The sequence below is a fragment of the Saimiri boliviensis genome, chromosome 1, assembly GCF_048565385.1.
Source record: "Saimiri boliviensis isolate mSaiBol1 chromosome 1, mSaiBol1.pri, whole genome shotgun sequence".
NCBI lineage: Eukaryota > Metazoa > Chordata > Mammalia > Primates > Cebidae > Saimiri > Saimiri boliviensis.
In genome coordinates, this window is record NC_133449.1 from 151,972,020 (window position 1) to 151,992,607 (window position 20,588).

The window sequence follows — 20,588 nt, forward strand, 5'->3', positions numbered from 1 at the left end:
CCGGCTGTTACGAGGCTGGGAGCCTATGTGGCCACGTTCCCATCACTTCCCTGCCAGCCTGGAACATGTCCCGTGCCACAAGAGAAACAAGGTCAACCACACACAGATGGAGAGTGAGGGAGCCCGGCACTGGTGTGGTTGGCTCAGGAATGTGCCTATCGACCTGACATTCCCACAAAATCCCAGGGCCAGGATGTGCGTGGCATCCTTGAGAGAGAAGTACACCTGGAGCACCACACAGCCATGCAGCAGGGGACAGCCGCCTGGAGCAGGCAGGTGCAGGGGCAGGAAGGTGCAGGGACAGGGAGATGCATGGACAGGGAGCTACAGGGTCACTACACACTGCTCTGTCCTCAATCTCACTCCACACACAAACATCAGTTCCACCACTTTCTGTCACCTGGGAGTACACAAAGATTTCTCAAACAGGGTTCAGAAAGTGCTAGCCGTAAAATAAAATAATAATAAAAAAAAAAGTACAACTGATCTTATGCAAATTAAGTACAGTACTTCCATCCACCGGAACAATGGACGAGTATCCACCGAGCAGGAGGTGATATTGGAAAATCACACATGTGACAAAGGGTTCAGATCCATAACATACGAAGAACTCAAAAAATACACAAGACCACATCAGACAACTCAATCTAAAAATGAGTAAAAAACGTGAAGACACTTTACAAAAAAAGACACCCAAAAAGCTAATAAACCCATGAGAAGGTGCACATGCACAGGCCAGGGCTCCTGCCAAGCATTGAGACCCTGCAGCTTATGGCTGTGCACTGCGGGGCAGTGAGAGACTCGGTGGGCACGCTGTCCCTCCAGCCCAGACGCCACCAGCCCCTTGTGAGTGGAGTGCACAGCCAGCCAGCAAGCCAGGCCAGCCCTGCACATTCCCAAGGGGAACTCACCCCTTGGCAGTGAGTTCCTGCTACCCTCGGGCCTTCTGCCCACATACTGTCCTGTCTCCTAAAGAACAGGGAAACACATCCTGTGTTCGGGTAATCCCATGCTTTCAGGAGAAAGGCTGGTGTGGATGTACCCCATGAGGTGAAGAAGCTTAGCGCAGTAAGCCCCTAGCCTCCCAGGAGCTCAGGCTGCTACGAGCCACTGCTGTCCAAGTTCCCGAAGGACGGCTAGGCCTGGCCTGGGCTGTGCCCATTGCAGGGCACCTCACTGGGACCAGAGCCCGTCAGCTATGGGCGATCACTGTCCCAGAGCCCCGGATATGCCTCCTATAGGGAGGGAGGAGGGAATGCGGAAGAATGAGAGACCTCACTCCTCCTGGTGCCACCCTGGACTCTAAAACAGTTGCCTGATGTCATATCACACAAGCTAGCAGCTGGCCCTGCCATCCCCTCATGGAAGAGACCAGGGGAGACGGACACGCTGACCTGGACCAGGGACCCCCCTGCAACCCGGCGTGATGGCAGAGGTCCCTGCAGAGGGAAGTGGGGCTTGCAGATATGGCTCACCTGGCCGCTTCCTCTGTGCTGCTAGGAAGGAGAAGGGGAGGGAAATCTACCCACTCACGCCCAATGGGAGAGGACTGGACCGGGGTGGGAGAAAATCCAAGCGGCTCTTCACAAGTTTTCTGAGAACCTTGTAAAACTGAGGATGAAGAGACATCCTGTAACACTGGCTGAATCATAGACTCTTGGGGTGAAGGATTGCTACTTTATCCAGTTTTACAGCTGGGGTAAGATAACCCAGTGTGCAGAATCCAGCCACCCACACACACTCAGGAGGCCCCTCTCATGGGCAGCAGGGGCTTTCCTGGGCCTCTGTGGGCTGGATGGCATCTACCTCTCCACCACCCCATGGAGCCTTGAGGAGCCAAGGAGGGTGTGGGGAGAGGGTGAGGGCTGCCTTCTGCGGAGACCAGCCAGTCACGGGCTGTGCGGTCACCCTGCCCCCGTCCTAACCATGTAGCACAGCAACCGCACCAAGAAAGCAGCTCCCCGACACGCGAGGCCAGCACGGGCCCGGCCGACGGAGCTGAGGGTACAGAAACACGAATCTGAATTTCAGGTAACTTGCATGTGTCCCAAAATCTTCTTCTTTAAAAATGTACAAGGCTTCTTAGTTTAGGGGCTGCACAGCAGGCAGGCTGGAGTCTGCTGAACCCCAGCAAGGATGAGGTCACATGGCACGTACTTGTCCCTGCTCTGGCCCAGAGCAGTGAGATCCTCCTCCCCTCGGCCTCACCACCCCCCTTTCTCCCCAGGCTTCAACAACACCACTGGTCTCCTGAAGGTACCCCTGGGCGGGAGGAGGCAGTGCTGTCCTGGAGGCCCCCCAGCAAGGCCTCACCTGGCCCTAGCAACCTCCCACTTAGCAGGCAGGGGGCCTTGCAGGAGGGGTGGGAGCTCAGCGGTGGCATGCCTAGTGCTGGCCTTGGACGCAGCAGTGCCCGAGGAGGTCAAGTTCCCTGGGATACAAGATGTCCTAGTAACACCCAATGTTCCATGGTCAGGAACAGAGCCAGAGATGCAACCCACCCCCTCCCACCTCACCCTCCCCGCAGGGTGCCTGTGATCGGCCCATCATCCTGGGATTAGGTTTCCCCCTTGATGGGGAGCTTGAGGTCCAGGAAACAATTATGCATATTGGAGGATTTAAGGACCCAAATCAGGAGCCAGTAGAGATTAAGGAAATAAAACCAAAATAGAAAGAAGATAAAACCAGTAAGTTCTTAAACACCAATCTTGTCACCACCCAGCCCCCAACGGTGCCACTCACTGCACTGCTGGCCCCACTGGGGACTAAGGCTTGGTGTGTGCAAAGTCATCGTGTCCATGCTGCAACCAACCCCCAGCCCTGTCCTCAGCCCCTCACAGTGTGAGACCGACAGGGTCGCAGCAGGTTCCCATGGCCCAACTTCCACCTGGAGCAGGAGGTCCTGGATCATGGAGAGCATTCACTGGGCATCTGCTGCCAGGGCTGGAGTGACCTGCCGATGGCACCGCTGACCAGGGCTGAGAACAAGCCTGGGCTCTGCAGCGGCGGCGGTCACAACCCACCTCCCGGGAGGCCCAAGGATGGAGGAGGATGGGCTCTAGGGCCCTGTGCAGACAGCAACATTGTGGGCAGCTACTCACCTTTCTGTAAACTCAGGGGACTTTCCCTGTCTAATGCCCAGAGAAGGCAGAGCCCCTAGAGGTGGCACGGGAGGGGCAGACTGGGTACTACCCACCTTCTCATGCCCCACTGTGATTCTGGCCTGGGCTATTGACCTCTGTGGGTTTGTTCCTACCATCCTTTCCTTCTTCCCTCTGTCTAAACCCACACACCTGTCTGTCCATCTGATACGATTTCCAAGCCTGGATGCCCCCAGCACAGCTGTGAACACAGTGGTGGAGCCGCCATTCAGGGCGGGAGCAGCTGGCATCCCAGGGAGGGGTCTCCTGGGCCACACTCAACATGTGAAGGGAATGGAGGCCATGCCTAAGCCCCTGGGGCCTGGGACCTCTGCTCTAGCTGAGAAGGGACTGTGCCCCAAGACAGCTAGGGTAACAGCCAAACTTCCAGGCTGCTGCTGTGACCACAGCCTGGGGTAGCGCAGGGAGTCCAGCACACCGTTCCATGCCTGGGATCCCATGCGCCACATATTTTGGCAGGTGCTAAAAGTGCAAGGGTAATGACAACCCTGCACTGAGGCCCATCTCCAGGACAGCCAAGTGTTGGGACAGGAAGACAGCCATATGTCCTATACAAATAGTACCACTCCTGTGCCTGCCCCACCATGAGGAGCCATTCAAACACACGGGCAGCAAAGCAGCATGGCAAGAAACTAGGCGGGATCTAGGTGACCAGGAAATGTCCCATGTCTCAGAACAGAAGACTTGGCACTGTCGGGACCAGAGACACCCAGGGCCAATCTGCACATTTGGTACAATCCCAGGACCCAGCGGGCCTCCGTGAAGAACTGACAAGCTGATTCTGAAACTCACACGGAACTGCAGGGGCTCAGAACAGACACTGCAGGCTTGAAAGGGGGGAACATGGGAGGAAGATGTGTCTCCTGATCTCAAAACTTACTACAAAGCCATGGTGATCAAGATGGTGTGGAGTGGGTATCAGGACCAATGCACAGACCAACAACGGAGTGGAGAGACCATGCTGAGTCCTTCTGAGAAAGACTGTCCCATAGGGAAAAACAGTCTTCTCAACAAATGGGCTGGGACAATGGGCTGCCGCATGCAAAAGAATGAAGCTGGGCCGCACCTCCGAGCATAAAGGAAAACTAAGAAACAGTGGATCCGAGACACACTTAAGAGTCCAGCTGTAAAACCTGTAGAGGAAAACAGGGGATTCTCATAACCTCATAACCTTGGATTTCACAAAGGATTCTTAGCCAAAAGCACAAAGAACAAAAGAAAAAAAACAGGTAAACTGGATCTCATCCAAACTAAAAACAACTGTGCTTCAAAGAACACAACTGAGATGCAAAGACAAGCCACAGAATGGGAGAAAATCTCTGCACATCTATACCCAAAGAACTTACACCTGAACACTCTCAGAGCTGAATTTAAAAAACCCAAATGACCCAACGTTACAATGGGCAAGGCATCTGAAGTGAGACTTCTATGAGGTCTATAAACACATGAACAGCTGCTCAGCACCGTCCGGCATCCAGAGACAGAAGGTGAAATCACAATGAGATATCACTTGGCACTGGCCAGGATGGCTGGAATGTCAGGCGGTGCACAACACATTGGTGAGGATGGGGGGAAATGGGAACACATGTGCTCGGCCACTGGAGGGAATGGGGAGGGTGCAGCCGCCCTGGAGAACAGTCTGGCAGTTCCTCCAGTGATGAAACAGTTACCATGGGACTCAGCAGACCCACTCCCAGGCAGAACCCCGAGAGAACGGCACACACATCCACACAGACTTGTACGTGAATGTTCAGGGCAGCTGTGTTCACAACAGCCCTAAAGTGGAAACCACCCAAAGTCCCATTAGCTGATGACTGGATACGTAAAATGTGGCTGTGCAGAGAGTGGGACGTTTCAGCCACCAGAAGGTACACCACCCACACCTGCGACCACAAGGGTGAACCTCAAACACTAGGAGTGAGAAAAGCCAATCACAAAGGCCACGGGACTCCCTTCCTAGGAAATGCTTGGAACAGGTGAACCCACAGAAGCAGGCAATAGCAGACTGGTTGCTGAGGGTTTTGGGGTACAGGAGACGGCAGAGTTGTGGGTAACTAAAGGGTTCGGGCTTCCCTGGGAGGGATCAAATGTTCTGCGATGAAGAGTGGCAATGGCTGTGCGTAGCTATGGACATAAGCCACGGAACGGCCCACTTGGAAGAGACGAGGTACAGGACCGTACGTCGCATTTCAATAAAGCTGTCAGAAACGGCGGGCGGGGAATGAGAAAGAGAAAGAAGCATGGATGCTGCTGCTGGAGGCTGCTGGGCTGAAAACAGCCTCTTCCTTGCATGTTCTGTGATTTCAGCTTCAAGGGCAGCTCTCCAAACGGGAGGATAAGGGCTGACGGCGCCCCTGTGAGTCAGGAAACTGGCAGGCAGGGAACTGGCTGGCCCGGCCTCGGGCCCTGTAAGTGCACCCCCTGTAAGTACACAGTACAGTGGCCACCAAGGGAGCTGGGAACAGAGGCAGACAGGCATGGAGAGCCCCTCACCTGGGCTGTCGGCCCCTGGGAGTAGAGAGTAGACACCTGAGAACCTCCACCTCTCCCTGCAGAGCAGGGAAGCAGCACAGCGCCTTGGCGCCCACTCAGCAGGGGCCCAGCAGAGGCTGGCTGCCAACGGCGACTGCTGTTGCTGGCGGGATACCCCATCAGCCTAAACACTCATCTCAGTAAATGTCCTCCCCACCAGAAGGCCGGCTCCACGGAGACAGGGACTGCTGTCCACCCCCACATTGCCAGTACTGACAACTGTCCCGGCACAGGGTCCATGTGGGAGATGTGTTTGCTGGATGAATGGATGACAATTATTAACACTTACTGAACTAGGATGTGCTCCTGTGGGCTTAAAACCAGATTGCTAGAGTGGTTAAAGTAACACGTGAAATAAGAGCCAGCAGGCGCGGGGAAAGGGCTTGGACCCTTCTCCTCCAAGTCCCTGGAGAGGCCTCCTCTTACTTCCTGCGTTGCAGCGGCACCCCGGGAGCCGCGGAGGGTGTGGGAGAGGTGCTGCTGCTGCTGGTGCCCTCGACCCATAACCATGGAGATGAAGGGAAGGAGGGTGAAGGCAGTGGCCATCTGCAGACATGCCATGGGGTGCCAGGCTCTGCCAGTGCTCTGCAAGCTCCGTTTCATTTACTCTGCTGCTTTCTGGAGGAGAATACAGTCGTGCAGCACTCATGCAACCCCTCAGAGGCGCGGGGAGGGTGGTGGTGCTGGGATACAGACCAGGGTTGGGGCTCTGCATGGCGTGGCTGTGACTCGGGGCATCAAGGGGCTCAGAGTATGACCTGAGAAGTCTGGAGGCAAAGGGGAGGGGCCACCAGGGCAGGTGGTCCAGGGGGCATCCCAGATGGGGCACAGGCCAGTGCAGCCTCAAGATCCTCCTACGCAAAGACCCAAGCACTTCCCGCCATGGACGAATCAAGCCCAGAGGAAGGGCAAGAGGGTTCTGCACCAGGGCCAGGAGTCAGTGGACATGGGGTGAGTTCTGCAGCCCGGGTGCAAAATCACTTCCTCCCAGGCCCCAGCTGTCCACCTGCTCAAGGGCCACCCCTGGCCTCTATGTGTTCCGGTAGGACACCTCCCGCTCACAGAACGCACTTCCAGCGGTCAGCCCAGGAGGTCATTGTGAGGCTCCAGACACGGGGAGAAGCCCCTCCAGTGCTGCCCCGGCACTGTGCACCCACCCACCTAGGGTGCAGAGCACAGTTTATGCCAGCAAGCAGGAGCACCAACAGGGGCTGGCACCGCTCAACTCAAGCAGATGGGAGATCGAGCAACCTCGCTGGAATCCGCTGTTAGATGACAGCTTCCAGGAAGAAAGGGGAAAAATGGCTATAATCTTCTGCTAAAATTTGTTGCCTTGTTTGATTCACAGCTGAGAAAACTGTTGAGACACTGACGAGAATTTCAAAAGGAAAAGTTTGGAGCCTTCCTTTGATGCGATAGTGCAATCATCGACTCAACAAAAATCTTTCACTTGTAGAGCGAGCAGGCGCTCTGGTGCTGTTAACCAGCACAGTTAAACAGAAGAGCCGTCCAGCGGGTGCGGCAGGAGAATGTTGGGAATGCCTACGGACACTTGCAGGCCTCCTGTTTGTCCAAGGTTCCTGCCGGGCCAGGCCTAGGGCCCACCTGCAGACACAGAGGTCCTGGAAGGGTCTGCACAGGGAGAGACAAGGCCCAGAGAGAGTGCAGGTGCTCCAGGGTTGCCATGCCCCCAGGAGGCCTTGGCCTCGAATGCCCATCTCCCTCTGTGTTACGGGGACTGTCTGCAGCCGAGTCCTGAAGGAAGAGGCTGGCACTGGCTCCATCTCTGTTCCCACCATGAGTACTGCGCCTAACTTGCTGGCAGTTAGGTGCAGTATTCATGGTGGGAACAGAGAACTGTGTCCTCTCTGGGCCTCAGTTTCCCATCTGTGAGGGTGAGTGTGGTGAATTTCACATTCAAAGACCTTCCTTCCAGCCACAATGCTCATAAAGGCTAGAGCGGAGGGCAGGAAAGCCATGAGCCCAAGCCCCAGCGAGTGCAGGACCAGGTGCCGTGGGCCCTCAGCTGCCCCAGGCAAAGGAATTGGCTTCTAAGGGGCCCTGCCTACAAGGTCCATGCCAGGGAGCAGACCACCCCCAGCAAGGCACAGGCAGCACTTGGGGAGGAAGGCGCCTATCCCTGTGCCTGACGTGCATGCTGAGAGCAAAGAAAACGCTGGAAGGAAGCAGCGACGAGAGGGGAATGGAAAACACAGTTAAATAACCAGCAGTCTTCAGTCTTCATGCATATTTATAGATCGCCTGGCCTCAAAACTCAATCAATACCTCTCCCGGCTCAAAGAAATGGCTTGGGGAAGAGAGCAAGGGAGCTTGGGCTGTCCCTGCTGCGCTGGGGAAGGGCAGAGCCAAACCTACAAAGAGGCGGAAGTCCAGCCTTCCCATCTCCTGCTCGTGGTTTTGCCCACAGCATACGGCTGGGCTGTGGGACCTGCCTCTGTAACAAGCTCAGGTGGGGGTAACACCTCCCAGTTCTGCCCTCGGCAGCTGCCTGACCTTGGGCAACTCACTCAGGGCTGGCATCAGGGCTGAGTGCACCTGTACGTCCCTGTCACTGAGTGGGCCGAAACACACCTGTGGCTGAGTGTGCCTGAACGTGCCTGTGACTGGGTACACCAGTACACGCCTGCAGCTGGGTGCACCTGAATGTGCCTGTGGCGGAGTGCGCCTGTACATGCCTGTGGGGCTGGGTGCACCTGTACATGCCTGTCGCTGGGTGTGCCTGTACATGCCTGGCACAGAGTGGGCCTGAATATGTCTGTCGCTGAGTGCGCCCGAACGCTCCTGTGGCTGGGTGGGCCTGAATACGCCTGTGCACACCTGTGGCTGAGCGCACCCGTACACGCCTGTGGCTGAGTGCGCCCGAACACACCTGTGGCTCGGTGGGCCTGTACAGGCCTGTGGCTGAGGCGCCCGTACATGCCTGTGGCTGAGTACACCCGAACATGCCTGTGGCTGAATGTGTCTGTACATGCCTGTCGCTGAGTGGGCCTGAACATGCCTGTGGCTGAGTGCGCCTGTACACGCCTGTGTCTGAGTGGGCCTGAACATGCCTGTGGCTGAGTGCGCCTGTACATGCCTGTCGCTGAGTGGGCCTGAATATGCCTATGGCTGAGTGCACCCGTACATGCCTGTGGCCGAATGTGCCCGTACACACCTGTTGCTTGCTGCTGAGTGTGCCCGTATACACCTGTCACTGAGGGGCCTGCAGGGCTGTGTCCCACCTCTTACAGAAAGCAGCTCCCGGACAGGCAGAAGCACAAGAACAGGAGAGGGCAGCCTGGAGCAAATGGAGAAACTGAAGCCCAAGGAGGAGGGAGGCCACCTGCTGCCTGTGACCAGTCCCTGGGAGCAGTGGGAGGATGACAACTAAATGAGGGTAAGACAGGACCCTAAGGAGCTCCTCTTCTGCAAAGCTGAGTGCTCCACTTTGGGGAGCAGGTGTCTCGTGCCTAGTCTACCCCTTGTATGCAGAAGCTGCAGGGGGAAAGGGAGTGACCAGGCCCTGGTTAAGCCCTGGCGGCCCCTCCAGCACATGCCACACAACCAGGCTTCACCAGAAGCAGAAACTCCCCACAGCCAAGGTGTCCATAACACAGCCACCCTGCAAGTGAGCCCACCCCTCTCTGAGCCATGGGACCCAGAGAAGGCCCCCTGACCCCCCTCTACCCCTGTGGCCGTGTGCTGCCTAGCCTTTGTTCAGGGTCCTGCCTAGGGACTAAGCGAGGGTTTGCCAGGGCCTAAGGGAGAGGCCACAGCTTTCCCCAACAGGATGCTCCTTGTGAGCCAGCACATCTGCCAAACCAGTGGAGCCCGGACATCGGCACCCAGGAGAGGGTGCCGAGGCCACCGCATAGCTCTGGGGCTGGCCTTCCCAGCAGAGACCCTACATGGCAGCTTCATGTGCAGGGCCAGGGGAGGAGGGAGCTGAGAGGGGTCATGCCCGTCCTGGTTCCAGCAAGGGTCAGGGGCTCCTCCCATGACACTCCTGATTAACAGCCTCTGTAGTTTCGTGGCAGGGAAAGGGTGGGTGACCTGCAGGGGCCAGGGAGGTCAGCATGTCAGAGTCTCCACTGGTCAGTGGGCAGGGACAGCATCCCCTTCCTTATCTGTCCAAGGCTGAGACTGGATGGCCCTGGGCCAAACTCCTGGCCTCCAGGGGAGGAGATGGTCCTGATGGCATCCAACAAGGCTGACATCTGCCCAGCCTACCTGGAGCAGTCCCTGAACAGAGACAAGACACAAAGCTCCAGAGGGAGACCGAGGCTGGACACCTGTACAACACAGGGAGCTGGGCCTGACATACGCACAGGATCCAGGAGGAAGGATAGATAGCTGCTGCCCCAGGACACCATGCGGAGCTTCCCTGGCCCTGCCCGTAAGGGACCAGCCCAGCTGGGGCAATAGTGCCCAGGCCCTGCTCCTTGAGGTTCCAGGGAAGCTCTCTGAGGAGGGGCCCAGGGCATGGCCCCTGGAGCCAGCGCTCTGTGCTCCAGAGCGTGTGCAGACGTGGTGGCTTGCTCTCTGAGCCTGGATCTGCTATCTACAGACTGGTGGTGATGGTAACCTGCCAAGTCCATGGAAAGGTCGAGTGGGTTCATGGACGTGCTCATGGTCTCAGGCTATAAGGAGCTCTGCCGGGTACAGAAGCATTGCCCAGGGGGACTCACGAAGTAAAACCAGAGATGTGGGTGTCCTCCCTCTGCTGCCACATGTGCCTGGCTCCCGGTCCCTCTTGGAACTCCACCCTCGTCTGAGGACCCAAGTCCTTCTCAAGATGTCCCTGAGAACTGGGGAGCGTCTGGCAAACCAGGTCATAGGCAGATTCCTTGTGACAGAAGCAAAGTGCCTCCCCCTCCCAAGTCCAGCTGAGTGGAGGCAGCAGGGAGAGGCCTCTTCCCCACCCTCAGGAGAGCCACAGCCACTTTCGGCCTCCTTTCAAACCCCAAAGGCACTGGCATGGCCCTGTGCTTCCCTTCTCCTCCTATAAGAAGCTGCTCTTACCCATCTTCCCTGCAGATATGTCCAGGAACCAAAAGGACATCAGCCCCTTGGACACAGCACCTGCAACAGTGGCTGTTTGGGGACATCTCCATCACCAAGAGCCAAGAGCCAGGGCCAAGAGCCGCAGGGACTGCCACTGTCAGGCACCTGCAGGCAGGGCCACGGGCCTTGCTTCCCAGAGGAGGCCCTGGGTCTCCAAGAGGCTGCAGACATGCTCAGGGATATCAGCTTTGGGGGAACCTGGGCCCCCCCAGGTCATGCCTCTGGGTTTGGTTTTCTACCCCAAGGCTTCCGTCCAAGTGGCAGCGGCAGGGACAGGACAAAGGAGACTAAGATACTCAGCAGCAGGTCCCTGGGCACGTCTCTACCTTGGGGGACAGTAGAGACCACTGGGCTATGCGTGCATGCCCATGCCTGCCGAGGCAGCAGACACAAGAGTCTGGCAGAGCCTATGCTGGGTCCCAGTTCCACCAGCCACAGCTTCGAGACTCTGGGCCAAGTCCCTAGAACCCCAACCTCAGTCTCACGTCACCCAGAGGGGAGGTGGTCACCATACGGTGGGGGAGTGAGAGTTTGGGCACACTCACACCACCCATCTGTCTGTCTGTCCACCTGGTGGCTCTGCCACCTTCCTGCATGTCCCATGCTGCCTTTAGGCCCGCATGCCCTCATTAAAGCTCCCCTGACCTCGGGCCTCATCAGCAGATGAAGGACTCTCAGCACAGCCAATTACCCTGTGCTGGTAATCACCTGCTGACTTCCACCCGAGTCCTTCAGAAGGCGATCTGCTGCTGAGAAAGGCTTGTAAACAATTTGGAGGGAATTGTCAGGAAGGGCTGGATGACAGTGATCTAGGCTGAGGTCTGGCTCTGAGCTCCAGACCCGATCCCACATTGGAGCCCCTCAATTGTCTGCCCCTAGCTGTGGCTCCCACCTCCTTCCCTGCACCCAGGGCCTTTGCCACCCTCTGCGGACACTGCAAGCAGCTGTAGGCCCACAAAGGGAGGGTGCTCTGGCAGGGCCTCCGGCAAAACTCAGTGTGGGAGAGCAGCACACGTGGGCAGGTGGGAAATGAGTGGGCAGAACCTAGTAACCACCACGGTGGGTCCCGGCTCTGCCACCCATGCTCCTTGATCAGCTCACAGCCCATCGCCTGCCCCATCTGCAGACCAGGCGTCTCCCTGAGCTCCTGCTAAGGCAGTGTGGTCAGTGCATAGGCCACCTGCTGGCTACCCACCCTGGGCATGAAGCCTATGCTTCTTGGAAGGAGGTGGGGGGTGGGGGAGGAAATGCACTGCCCTGGTCCTGCTGCAAGCAAGGCTCCTCCTCCTCCTCTTCCCATGAACCATGGGCTTCAGCCGGAAGGCTGCTCCACTGGCCTGCCTAGCGAGGGAAGTGGGTCCCTGCCGGACCAGCAGATCAACAGGAGCTCTGGGCAGCCTCCAGTAGTCCAGTCTCCCCACTAAAGAGTGCAAACAATAGCTGGCACCTAAACCACCCGGCCTGAAGCTCAGCAAGAGCCCTCAGGAGGCCTCAGGGGCTCAGGCAGCAGGTGCAGGACCAGGTGGTAGATGAGGGGCCTGAGGACAGCGGGAGTGCCCGAAGGACCAAGGCCGTGTGAGGGCAGGGCAGGGCTGGAGTAGCTACCTGAGCGCTCTGCCCCTCGCGTCCGGGGTCTGACTCACTCCAGGAGGTCCTAACAAGCTGCTTGTTTGTTCTCACTGGCTAAATGCACATGACAGGAAGTTGACCATCATAACCATTCTAAGTGCACAGCTCACTGGCACACTCCCGGTGCTGTGCAGCCATCCCCACAGCTTCCTCAGAGCTTCCTCACCTCTCCAGACTAAAACCCACATCCATTACACGCTCACTTTCCGTTCCCCTGCCCCAGCCTCAGCCCCCAGCACCTGCCTTTCCACCTCCTGCCTCTATGAATCTGATGACTCCAGGGGCATCGTGTAGGTGGAATCCTTCTGTGACTGGCGGTTTCACCCAGCCCAGTGTCCTCAGGTCCACACGCACTGCAGCAGGTGTCGGGACGTCCTTCCTCCTCAAGGCTGCATCACACTCCGCCCTACGAAGGACCATGCTGTGCGTACCCACTTGTCTGTCCACAGACGCCTGGGGTGCACTCACCTCCGGGCCGCCGTGAGCGAGGCTGTTGTGAACGTGGTGTGCAAGTTTACGTGAGCCCTGCTTTTGGTTCTTCTGGGGATGTACGCAGAAGGGGACTTATGGGTATCTGTGGTGAAACAAAGCCACTCTTCCATCTGTGACCTCACCATGGCAAGGCACTGCCAAACCCCCACTGGAGACATTTCTTCTAGAATCCTGTGCTTAGTCCGCAAACTCCCATGACAGGAATTACGTGAGTGATCACACCTTCCTTTCTCCTCAGGCTGTAGGAAGCTCAGATTAAAACAGAAGGCCAACTTCACTGGCAACCTCAGCCCTCGTGCTCAGAATACTCGTGCCGTTTCTCATACGTGGCACCGGCTGCCGGGCATGTGTGGAGCAGTGAGATCTCTCATAAAGAAATGAACGTGATCACAAAAAACACTAGGACGCTGCTCCGAGGACTGTGGCCACCTCAGCCTCCTCAGCAGCCTGGGCTGCAGTGGGCAATTCTCCTGTCCCTCCACGAGCCACGGGAGGAGACCAGGAGCCCTTGGTCCCACCAGGACCTAACACGGATCCCTGGGGCCCCGTGACCAAGACCTGCTTCCTTTCACAGAAGGAAAGCACCTCATTGTCTGAACCATCAGCTTACTGTACGTCTCCCACAGAACATGGCCCCATGAACATCAGGGCTGTGTCCCAGCTTAGAGCAGTTCCTGGCACAGAGGAGGTGCGTGAAGGTGGCTCACGCAGGGGAGGGCTGGGCTGGTGGGCATGGAGTCCCATGGGCCCCACAGAGGTGTCCTCCCACGATCCTGCCTCCCAGGAAAAGCCCAGCTCCTTCACCTCACAAAGGAGACCTTCAGGATCCAGAGAGGAGCACCTCTGGAGGCCAGCAGGTAAGGCCAGGCCCATAGTCCTGGTCCAGAGGTCACACTCTGTACAACATGGTAGAAGATTCAGGAGAAGGAGCCAAACACAGAGAATGGAGGTCCCACAGATGAGCCACATGCATCACTAGGAGTCATCCAGCGAGCGGGAGAGGCCAGACCTGAGAAGGCTGGCTTGCAGCACCCACTGAGAGGCCCCAGGACAGGAACAGGGACGCCACCCCAGCCCACTACACCTGGGCACGGATGCTGGCACAAAGCAGGTAGCTGTGGCTACAGGATGGGATGCAGTCCTGGCTGCTTCCAGGGCAGCTGCAGGGTTGGCGACTTCAGGGTTTCAGGGGTCTGGGGACCACGAGGACGAAATCTCGGGGAGAGGGTGAGGAGGTCTGAGAAGGGGTTGACAGGCCCACCCTGCCCTGGTCCCAGGCATGTGAGCCATGGCATCACTTGCCTGCTGGTATAGACAGAAGCAGGACAGTCTCTACACGCTTCGAGCTTCTGCTAACAGGGAACCCGGCAATCTTCTACCCACTCCTTTCCAAAACAGATGCACTTATTTTAAATGCCGCCGGGCTCTTGTCTGGTCTCTCTCCTGAGCAACACTTGGGGCACTGAGATTAGCCCCAGCCACAGACCCCTCCCAGGAGCCTGCCGGAGAGGAACAGGCAGGTGGGGCAGGGAGGGAGCTGTGCTTGGGGGCGGGCTCCATCAGCCCTGACCACCAACCTGCCTGAATAAGCACCATGATGAGGCCACAGTGAAAAACGGCTGGAGCATGGGTTTCAGAACCCAAAGATGAATTCTATTTAATTACACGCACACTGAGGCATTTAGAGGAAGTGTGCAGATGTCTGCAATTTACTTAAAGCACATCAGAAGAATAAAGTGGTGCAGTGGCTGGGTGAGGGATAAAGAGATGTCAGGAAGCCCCACAGTGGAGCATCCATGGTGGAATCTTGGTGGTGGGTGGACAGGCGCTCACTGCAAACTTCTCAGCTTCACAATGTATCTTTAAATGTTCATAATAAACTGCTGAAAAACACCCTGAGTCTGAACGCTGTACCCCCATCACTGTGACATGGGGGCCCCCATGGGGCACAAGTGCTGGCCCACACCACACACTTCATGCACAGAAGCTGGTGGCTACCAGGTAGAGCTGTCAGGTGGTGATGCACCCACCCAGCCAGGAGGTTGGTGTCCTACCCAGTGTAGCCTCCACTGGATGTGCCCCTCTCTACCCAGGGTGGCCTGTGGGCCCTGAGTGGCCCCTCCTTGGCCCAGTGAGGCCTCCACTGGATGTGCCCCTCTCTTTTGAGGGCGGCCTGCAGGCCCTGATCACCTTCCTGTGTGTCCTGCCTCGGTTCGGTGCCCTCCATCCTCGGACGTGGGCCATCAGAACCACAGGTGTGGAAAACATGCCCATGTCATGGGGGTGAGGACAATGGTATTATGACGGATAACAAGAATGGCAGCCACACAGGCCCGGATCACCAGGTATGTGCTGGGCCCTCCAGGAGCCATCACCTGAGATCTCCAAAGACAGCCTGTGGGAAAGACCCATGCCCTCCACATCCTGGGGAGCATGCTGAGGCCAGGCCACAGCCGATGGGAGACAGAGCCATGGCCCACCCCAGGCTGTGGGGCCCAAGCTGACAAGGCCCAGCACCCCCACTATAAGGTGGGGCATGAGAGTGCAGCTGGGAGCCAGATGAGGACAATGGTGCTGAGGCCCCAGCTCCTTGGTTCTAGGCCCACAGAAAAGCACAAGGAATGCACTCGGGGGATGGGGTGGGAGGCCACGGCTGCAGGTGGGGTCAAGGACTGTGCCGTCCACCTGCCCCAACTCCTGTGGCTGCACCAATAGCCACAGAGCTCCCTCTGCCACCCTATCTGGAGTTCCATGGGGTCTGCCCAATTTCTGTCTTCACTTGAGAACATAGCAACATATTCAAGCCTCATTTTGCCTCCCAAGAATGGAGCATCTGAGCTCCTCCTTCATGCACAGGCTCCCTGTGGGTCTCACTTTCCCCATTTCTAGACTGGATGGGAGGGCTTGCAGCAAAAGAGGCCCCACCCCGCTGCTTCCAGCCCCTTTGGCAACACGAGGGCACACAGTCGGCCCTAAGGAGTGCTGGACAGCTCTGGGATCTTAGGGAGATCCAGAAAGGCCGGCGCCACAGTGGGGCCCAATGATGGCCCTCCCAGAAAAGCTGTACAAGACCTCCCAGGCCTTGTCTCCCAGCCTCAGCACCAAGGGAGGGCAGTGGCCAGCTCTAAGGGGTAACGAATTGTCTTTCCTCACCAACCAGCTGTGAACTAATTACATGAAGTTCTAACTAGCTAGTAACTAATAACTAGTCAAGCCCCTCTCCAAGAATATGTTCCCAATTAAGTCAGACTGCAGCTGACTGTAATCAATCTTCCCTGAAGCGGCCCAACATGAAGAATTCTCCGGAGGGAGTAGAAGCAGGGAAGAGGAGAGGGCATCCACCTACACAGGGGATGCAGTAGTGGCAGCTGGCTCCTGCTAACATGGCTCTCAAGCACTCTTCAGGGCTGGCTGCTGCCAGGAGCCACCCTGCAGGCAGCCCGTCTTCCTGTCGGGAGCAGTAGGTCCCAGGCCTGTGCAGCAGGCCTGTGTGGCTCTCAAAAGCAGCCAGTGGAAAGACACGAGGGCCCAGGCCAGCACCCCAGGATGGGCCCCCTGCACTCCACCACAGTTGCCCAAAGGCCTGAGGTGTCCAGGTTCAGGGATGGAGGTAAAGTGGTGAGGCTCTGCCCTTGGTGATGGGAGAAGCAGGAAGGGCCACAATGGGCATGAGCGTCTATGCAACAGCCGCTGTGTGCCAGGTGTGTGCTAAAGCCATGGCCTTTGATCTCCCCAACACCCTCAACGGGGACATCATGCCCCCCAGCTTTATAAAGGACGTCATGGGTGCTGAGATGGGCTTCCTTTATAAACACCAACATGCACAAGACTGCCAGGAAGGAGAGATGGGATTCCTGCCCAGGGCTGTGATTTGATATTGGCCCCGCCCGAGCCTGGGCAGACGGACTGGTGGCATCTGTCTCCACGTGTGAAAACTGCCTTCAGACCCACTTCAGTGTTTGGGCCAGCTCCACGAACCAGGTGCGAACTCCTGCCCCTCACTCCGTCAGGACCAGTCACACTGTGTCACAGCTTCTGCCAACTTCCTGCATGGTCAGGGCTCAGGCCTGCACCTGAACTGATAGAAGAACTGGGGGAGGCTCTGGCATCAGGGTCAGATACTTCCCTTATGCCAAGATGACCCACACTGCCTGGGCAGCCAGCTCTGCCATTGGGGTGCAAACCCCAAGTGGCCTGAACAGCTGTGGCTCACACCACAACCACCTGCAGCTGGCATGTGGGTGGGGGCCGCTTGGGGCTGGGGGAGCAGACCTGTGGCCACAGGGCAGGGGGTCCTTGGAGCCAAGGACCAAGAGTGACAGCTGGGCCGTGAGGATGCAGAGGCTGAGAAAGGCAGGGGTGGGGTGGGGTGGGCTAGAAGCATGGGGAGAAGCAAGCTCAGAGATGACAGGCCAGGCTTCAGAGCTCAACTCTCTCCTCTGGCCAGCTGCCCTGGACCAAACCCCTGACCTGGGAGTGAATGTTTCCTCACCAGGGACACAGGGTTACCCCATCCATGTCTAGAGGACACATGGCTGGGTCTGGAGTGCAGCAATGGCGCAGAGTGCAGGTTTGGGGCCCTGCCTGCCACAGAGATGGCTCACAGGAAGTGGATTCAGGCCCCCATAACCTGTCCCCCAGGCACAGAGTGCAGGCTCGAGGCCCTGCCTGCCATGGAGATGGTTCACGGGAAGTGGGTCACCTCAGGTGATACGCCCACCTCGGCCTCTCAAAGTGCTGGGATTACAGGTGTGAGCCACCATGTCCAGCCAAAAGCAAGACTTTTAATGACGGTCTTGCAAGATTCAGTGTCTGATAGGCAGGCACACCCAGCATGGTCACAACAAGCAGTTTATCCCCTAGTGTGCAGGTCCCTTCCCCGGTTCCTCACAGGCTGGGTACTATGGGGGTCACCATCTTCCCGGATGTTGCCTATTGGTTGCTGGGTAGGAGCTTTAGGTATTTTCTTTAGGGTTGTCTTGCTGCATTTTGTTGCAGCCCACAGTGCACTGCAATCCTAGTCAGCTCAGGGGCTCTTCAGGTATTTGACTTATGACCTAAGTGGCTGGGCAGGCTGAGAACAGACAAGGCGAGCTATTTGGCAGGCTAGTAAACTTTCATCTTACACTAAACTTCTTTGGTTCAGGTGAGGGCAAGTAAGGTGGGTGGGGGTAAAGTGGGAGAAGTGGAGCATGGCAGGCAACAAGCAGGCATCAGTGATCCAAGCAGGAGCCCAGTACATCCTGTTTCTTCTGTAGTTTGCTGGCCTAAGCTGGTTCAAGGCACTTTGTCTTGGAAATGGACCACTGTATGCATTATTTCCTTCAGTTGTGCAGCTCTGGCATCCAGAGCCAGGGGCAGCCCGAGCCACCACAGGGCCTATGCGGCCTCACCTTCCCCAGAGCCACCCTGGACATCCCCCCACCAGGGGTGAAATCACAGCGGGAGTCAGGGGTGGTGGCAGATACAGGGCTGTCTAGAAGTTTCCAACATTCCATGAGCCAAACCCCAGTGGCCTCCCTGCCTCACTGTTCTGAGCTTGTTTCTCACACACTATCTAGGCACAATTGTACCTGTTGTACTAATCCAGGGAGGAACAGCTCCTGAATCCTGGGCTAGGCTCAAGGTCACTATATCATGGCATAAACATCTGCTTCCCCAGGACCACCAGGCCCAGCCCTGTCCTCTCCCCACGTGGCCACGCTGGCCACAGTGTGGCACTCGTGCTCCGCATGGACAACACCATGCCTTAGCTCTGAGCAGCTTCAGGACACGTGGCCAACACCAAGCCTAGGATCTGAGCGGCTTTAGGACATGCCTGGGGGCAGGGCCCCCACCCCTCCAAGGCCCCAGGGAGGGTCACAGGTGACAATGCCAGCCCCTTGTGCCAGCCCCACAGTGCACACCAGCCCTTGGCATCTCCCGCTAGATGTCCCGCCCCACATCTCCCACAGAGGAGTGCTCCACTAGCGAGTTCCCAAGCACACGCCATCCACACAGGATAAGGATGATGGCCAGGTTCCATCAGGTGTTCACAAGGTGTCGGCACAGCGCTCATCCACACGCCTCACCTCATTCACGCCTCAACAAGCTCCAAGGGCCACTGAGGATGCCTTGGGGAGATGGCCAGAAGCCGGAGCAGGAAAGCCACAAATGGTGCCTGTGGGGAGGCCTGGATCCCAATCAGCGGGCAACATGGGCACCAAGGAGCCAGGGTTGATCCAACAGCCAGAGAGACATTCAGCAGCTCTGACACAGTGCCTCTGGTGGGCGGGCAGCAGCCTCATGACTCCTGCCTGTACACCATGGCCCAATTAAAACAAGATAACAGGTCCTAGGCTCAGGACAGACCAGCACAGCTCAGAGCTGTCTGCCACCACAGATGCCACTTCTCTAATCACCAGGAACTGGTCATAAAAAATAGATCTGATCTGCCTCTAAGAGGTGCCAAGAAAAAATCAATGGCCTGTCCAAAATGCGTTAACCTCACACCCAAGGGCTTCCTGCCACACAGCAACTCAGACAGGAGGATGAAACCCAAAGAGAAAGGACAACAAAAAAGAACACAAACAGCAGTCCAGCTCACCATGGCAGATCCTGGGATGGGCACAGTGCAAGCCCAGCCAGCGCCTGCTCCATTGACACCAGGCGTGTGGGTGGTGCAGGGTGGAGAGGAGCTCAGAGGTGGCCAGTGCAGGCCTGTCAGCAGCATGGCCTCCCTGCCAGGCAAGGGGGTACCCGCAAGAGGGAGGAGAGCCCAGAGAGTTCAGACAGATGAGCCAGAAAACAGGTGTTCTGTGGCGGCAGGAACCACAGGCTTTCATGTTGGACAGAGAACTATGAGGCCCCAGGTGGCACCTCCCCCAGAGGCTGCCCTGCCCTCACCTGCAGCGTGAGCCGCTCCAGCTGTGCCTCCAGCATCCTCTTTTCCTCCTCCAGCCGACTCCGCTCACCCTCCAGCTCCTCAACCTTCAACCTGCAAGGAGAGCGAAATGGTGACCACGTGTCTGTGGTCACCCATGCTGGGAAGTGCCGCCCTCTGGGTGATAAGGAGGTGAAAGGTTAGGAGACCCAGCTATAATGCTTTATTTCTAAATACATGTCTGTGAAGCTCTCAGAGCCCAGCGATGACATGAAGAGAAAATGAGAAAATGTCACAAGTACAGGATGTGGGAGTTCTTGGTGGCTCCTGCTTGGCTGGACAAGCCTGGGCCGAGAAAGTCTCAATCGACCACACCTTGGCTGGAAGCACAAAGAGAACCAGCCCGACGCAGGATGCCTGGGAGTTGGTGTGTCCGTGTCCGTGAGCCACTCCCAGAGGGTGATGTGATGGCAGAGTGCAGGGGACACCACTGCGGAACAGGAAAGGGACCTTAGAATGTCTTCAGAAATGAAGAAAAGAAAGGAAAGGACTGGTACTGCGGGGTGTGGAAGGAGCTGGTAATGGGGAACCACAGAGGCACAATTCAGATGAGAAACAAAAGCAGGCTTCGGGGCAACCCACGGAGAGTTCCCTTTTCCTCTGTGGGCACAGAATGCATAACGAGGCTCCATGACCACAACCAAAATGGGGCCAGTTTTAGTTTACGGTAAGAAGCTGTCTAGTTTTGTCTTTCTAAATCTAATATTTTGAATGGAAAACATATTCATGTGGTTTAAAAATTGGAAAGTCTGTCAAGGCCCATAGTGATAGAAAGATCACTTGACACG

General features: G+C 57.0%; 1 protein-coding gene across 5 annotated transcripts in view; it reads right to left on the reverse strand.

Moving 5' to 3' along the window:
* The window catches only part of MAD1L1 (mitotic arrest deficient 1 like 1), a 397,602-nt gene that overhangs the window by 110,281 nt on the left and 266,733 nt on the right, over nucleotides 1–20,588 (reverse strand). For all 5 annotated transcript variants that reach the window (XM_074406819.1, XM_039470915.2, XM_074406821.1 and 2 more), the window contains one exon: nucleotides 19,764–19,854. In XM_074406819.1, coding sequence (XP_074262920.1) covers nucleotides 19,764–19,854 — 91 coding nt within the window. The remainder of the gene's footprint in view (nucleotides 1–19,763; nucleotides 19,855–20,588) is intronic.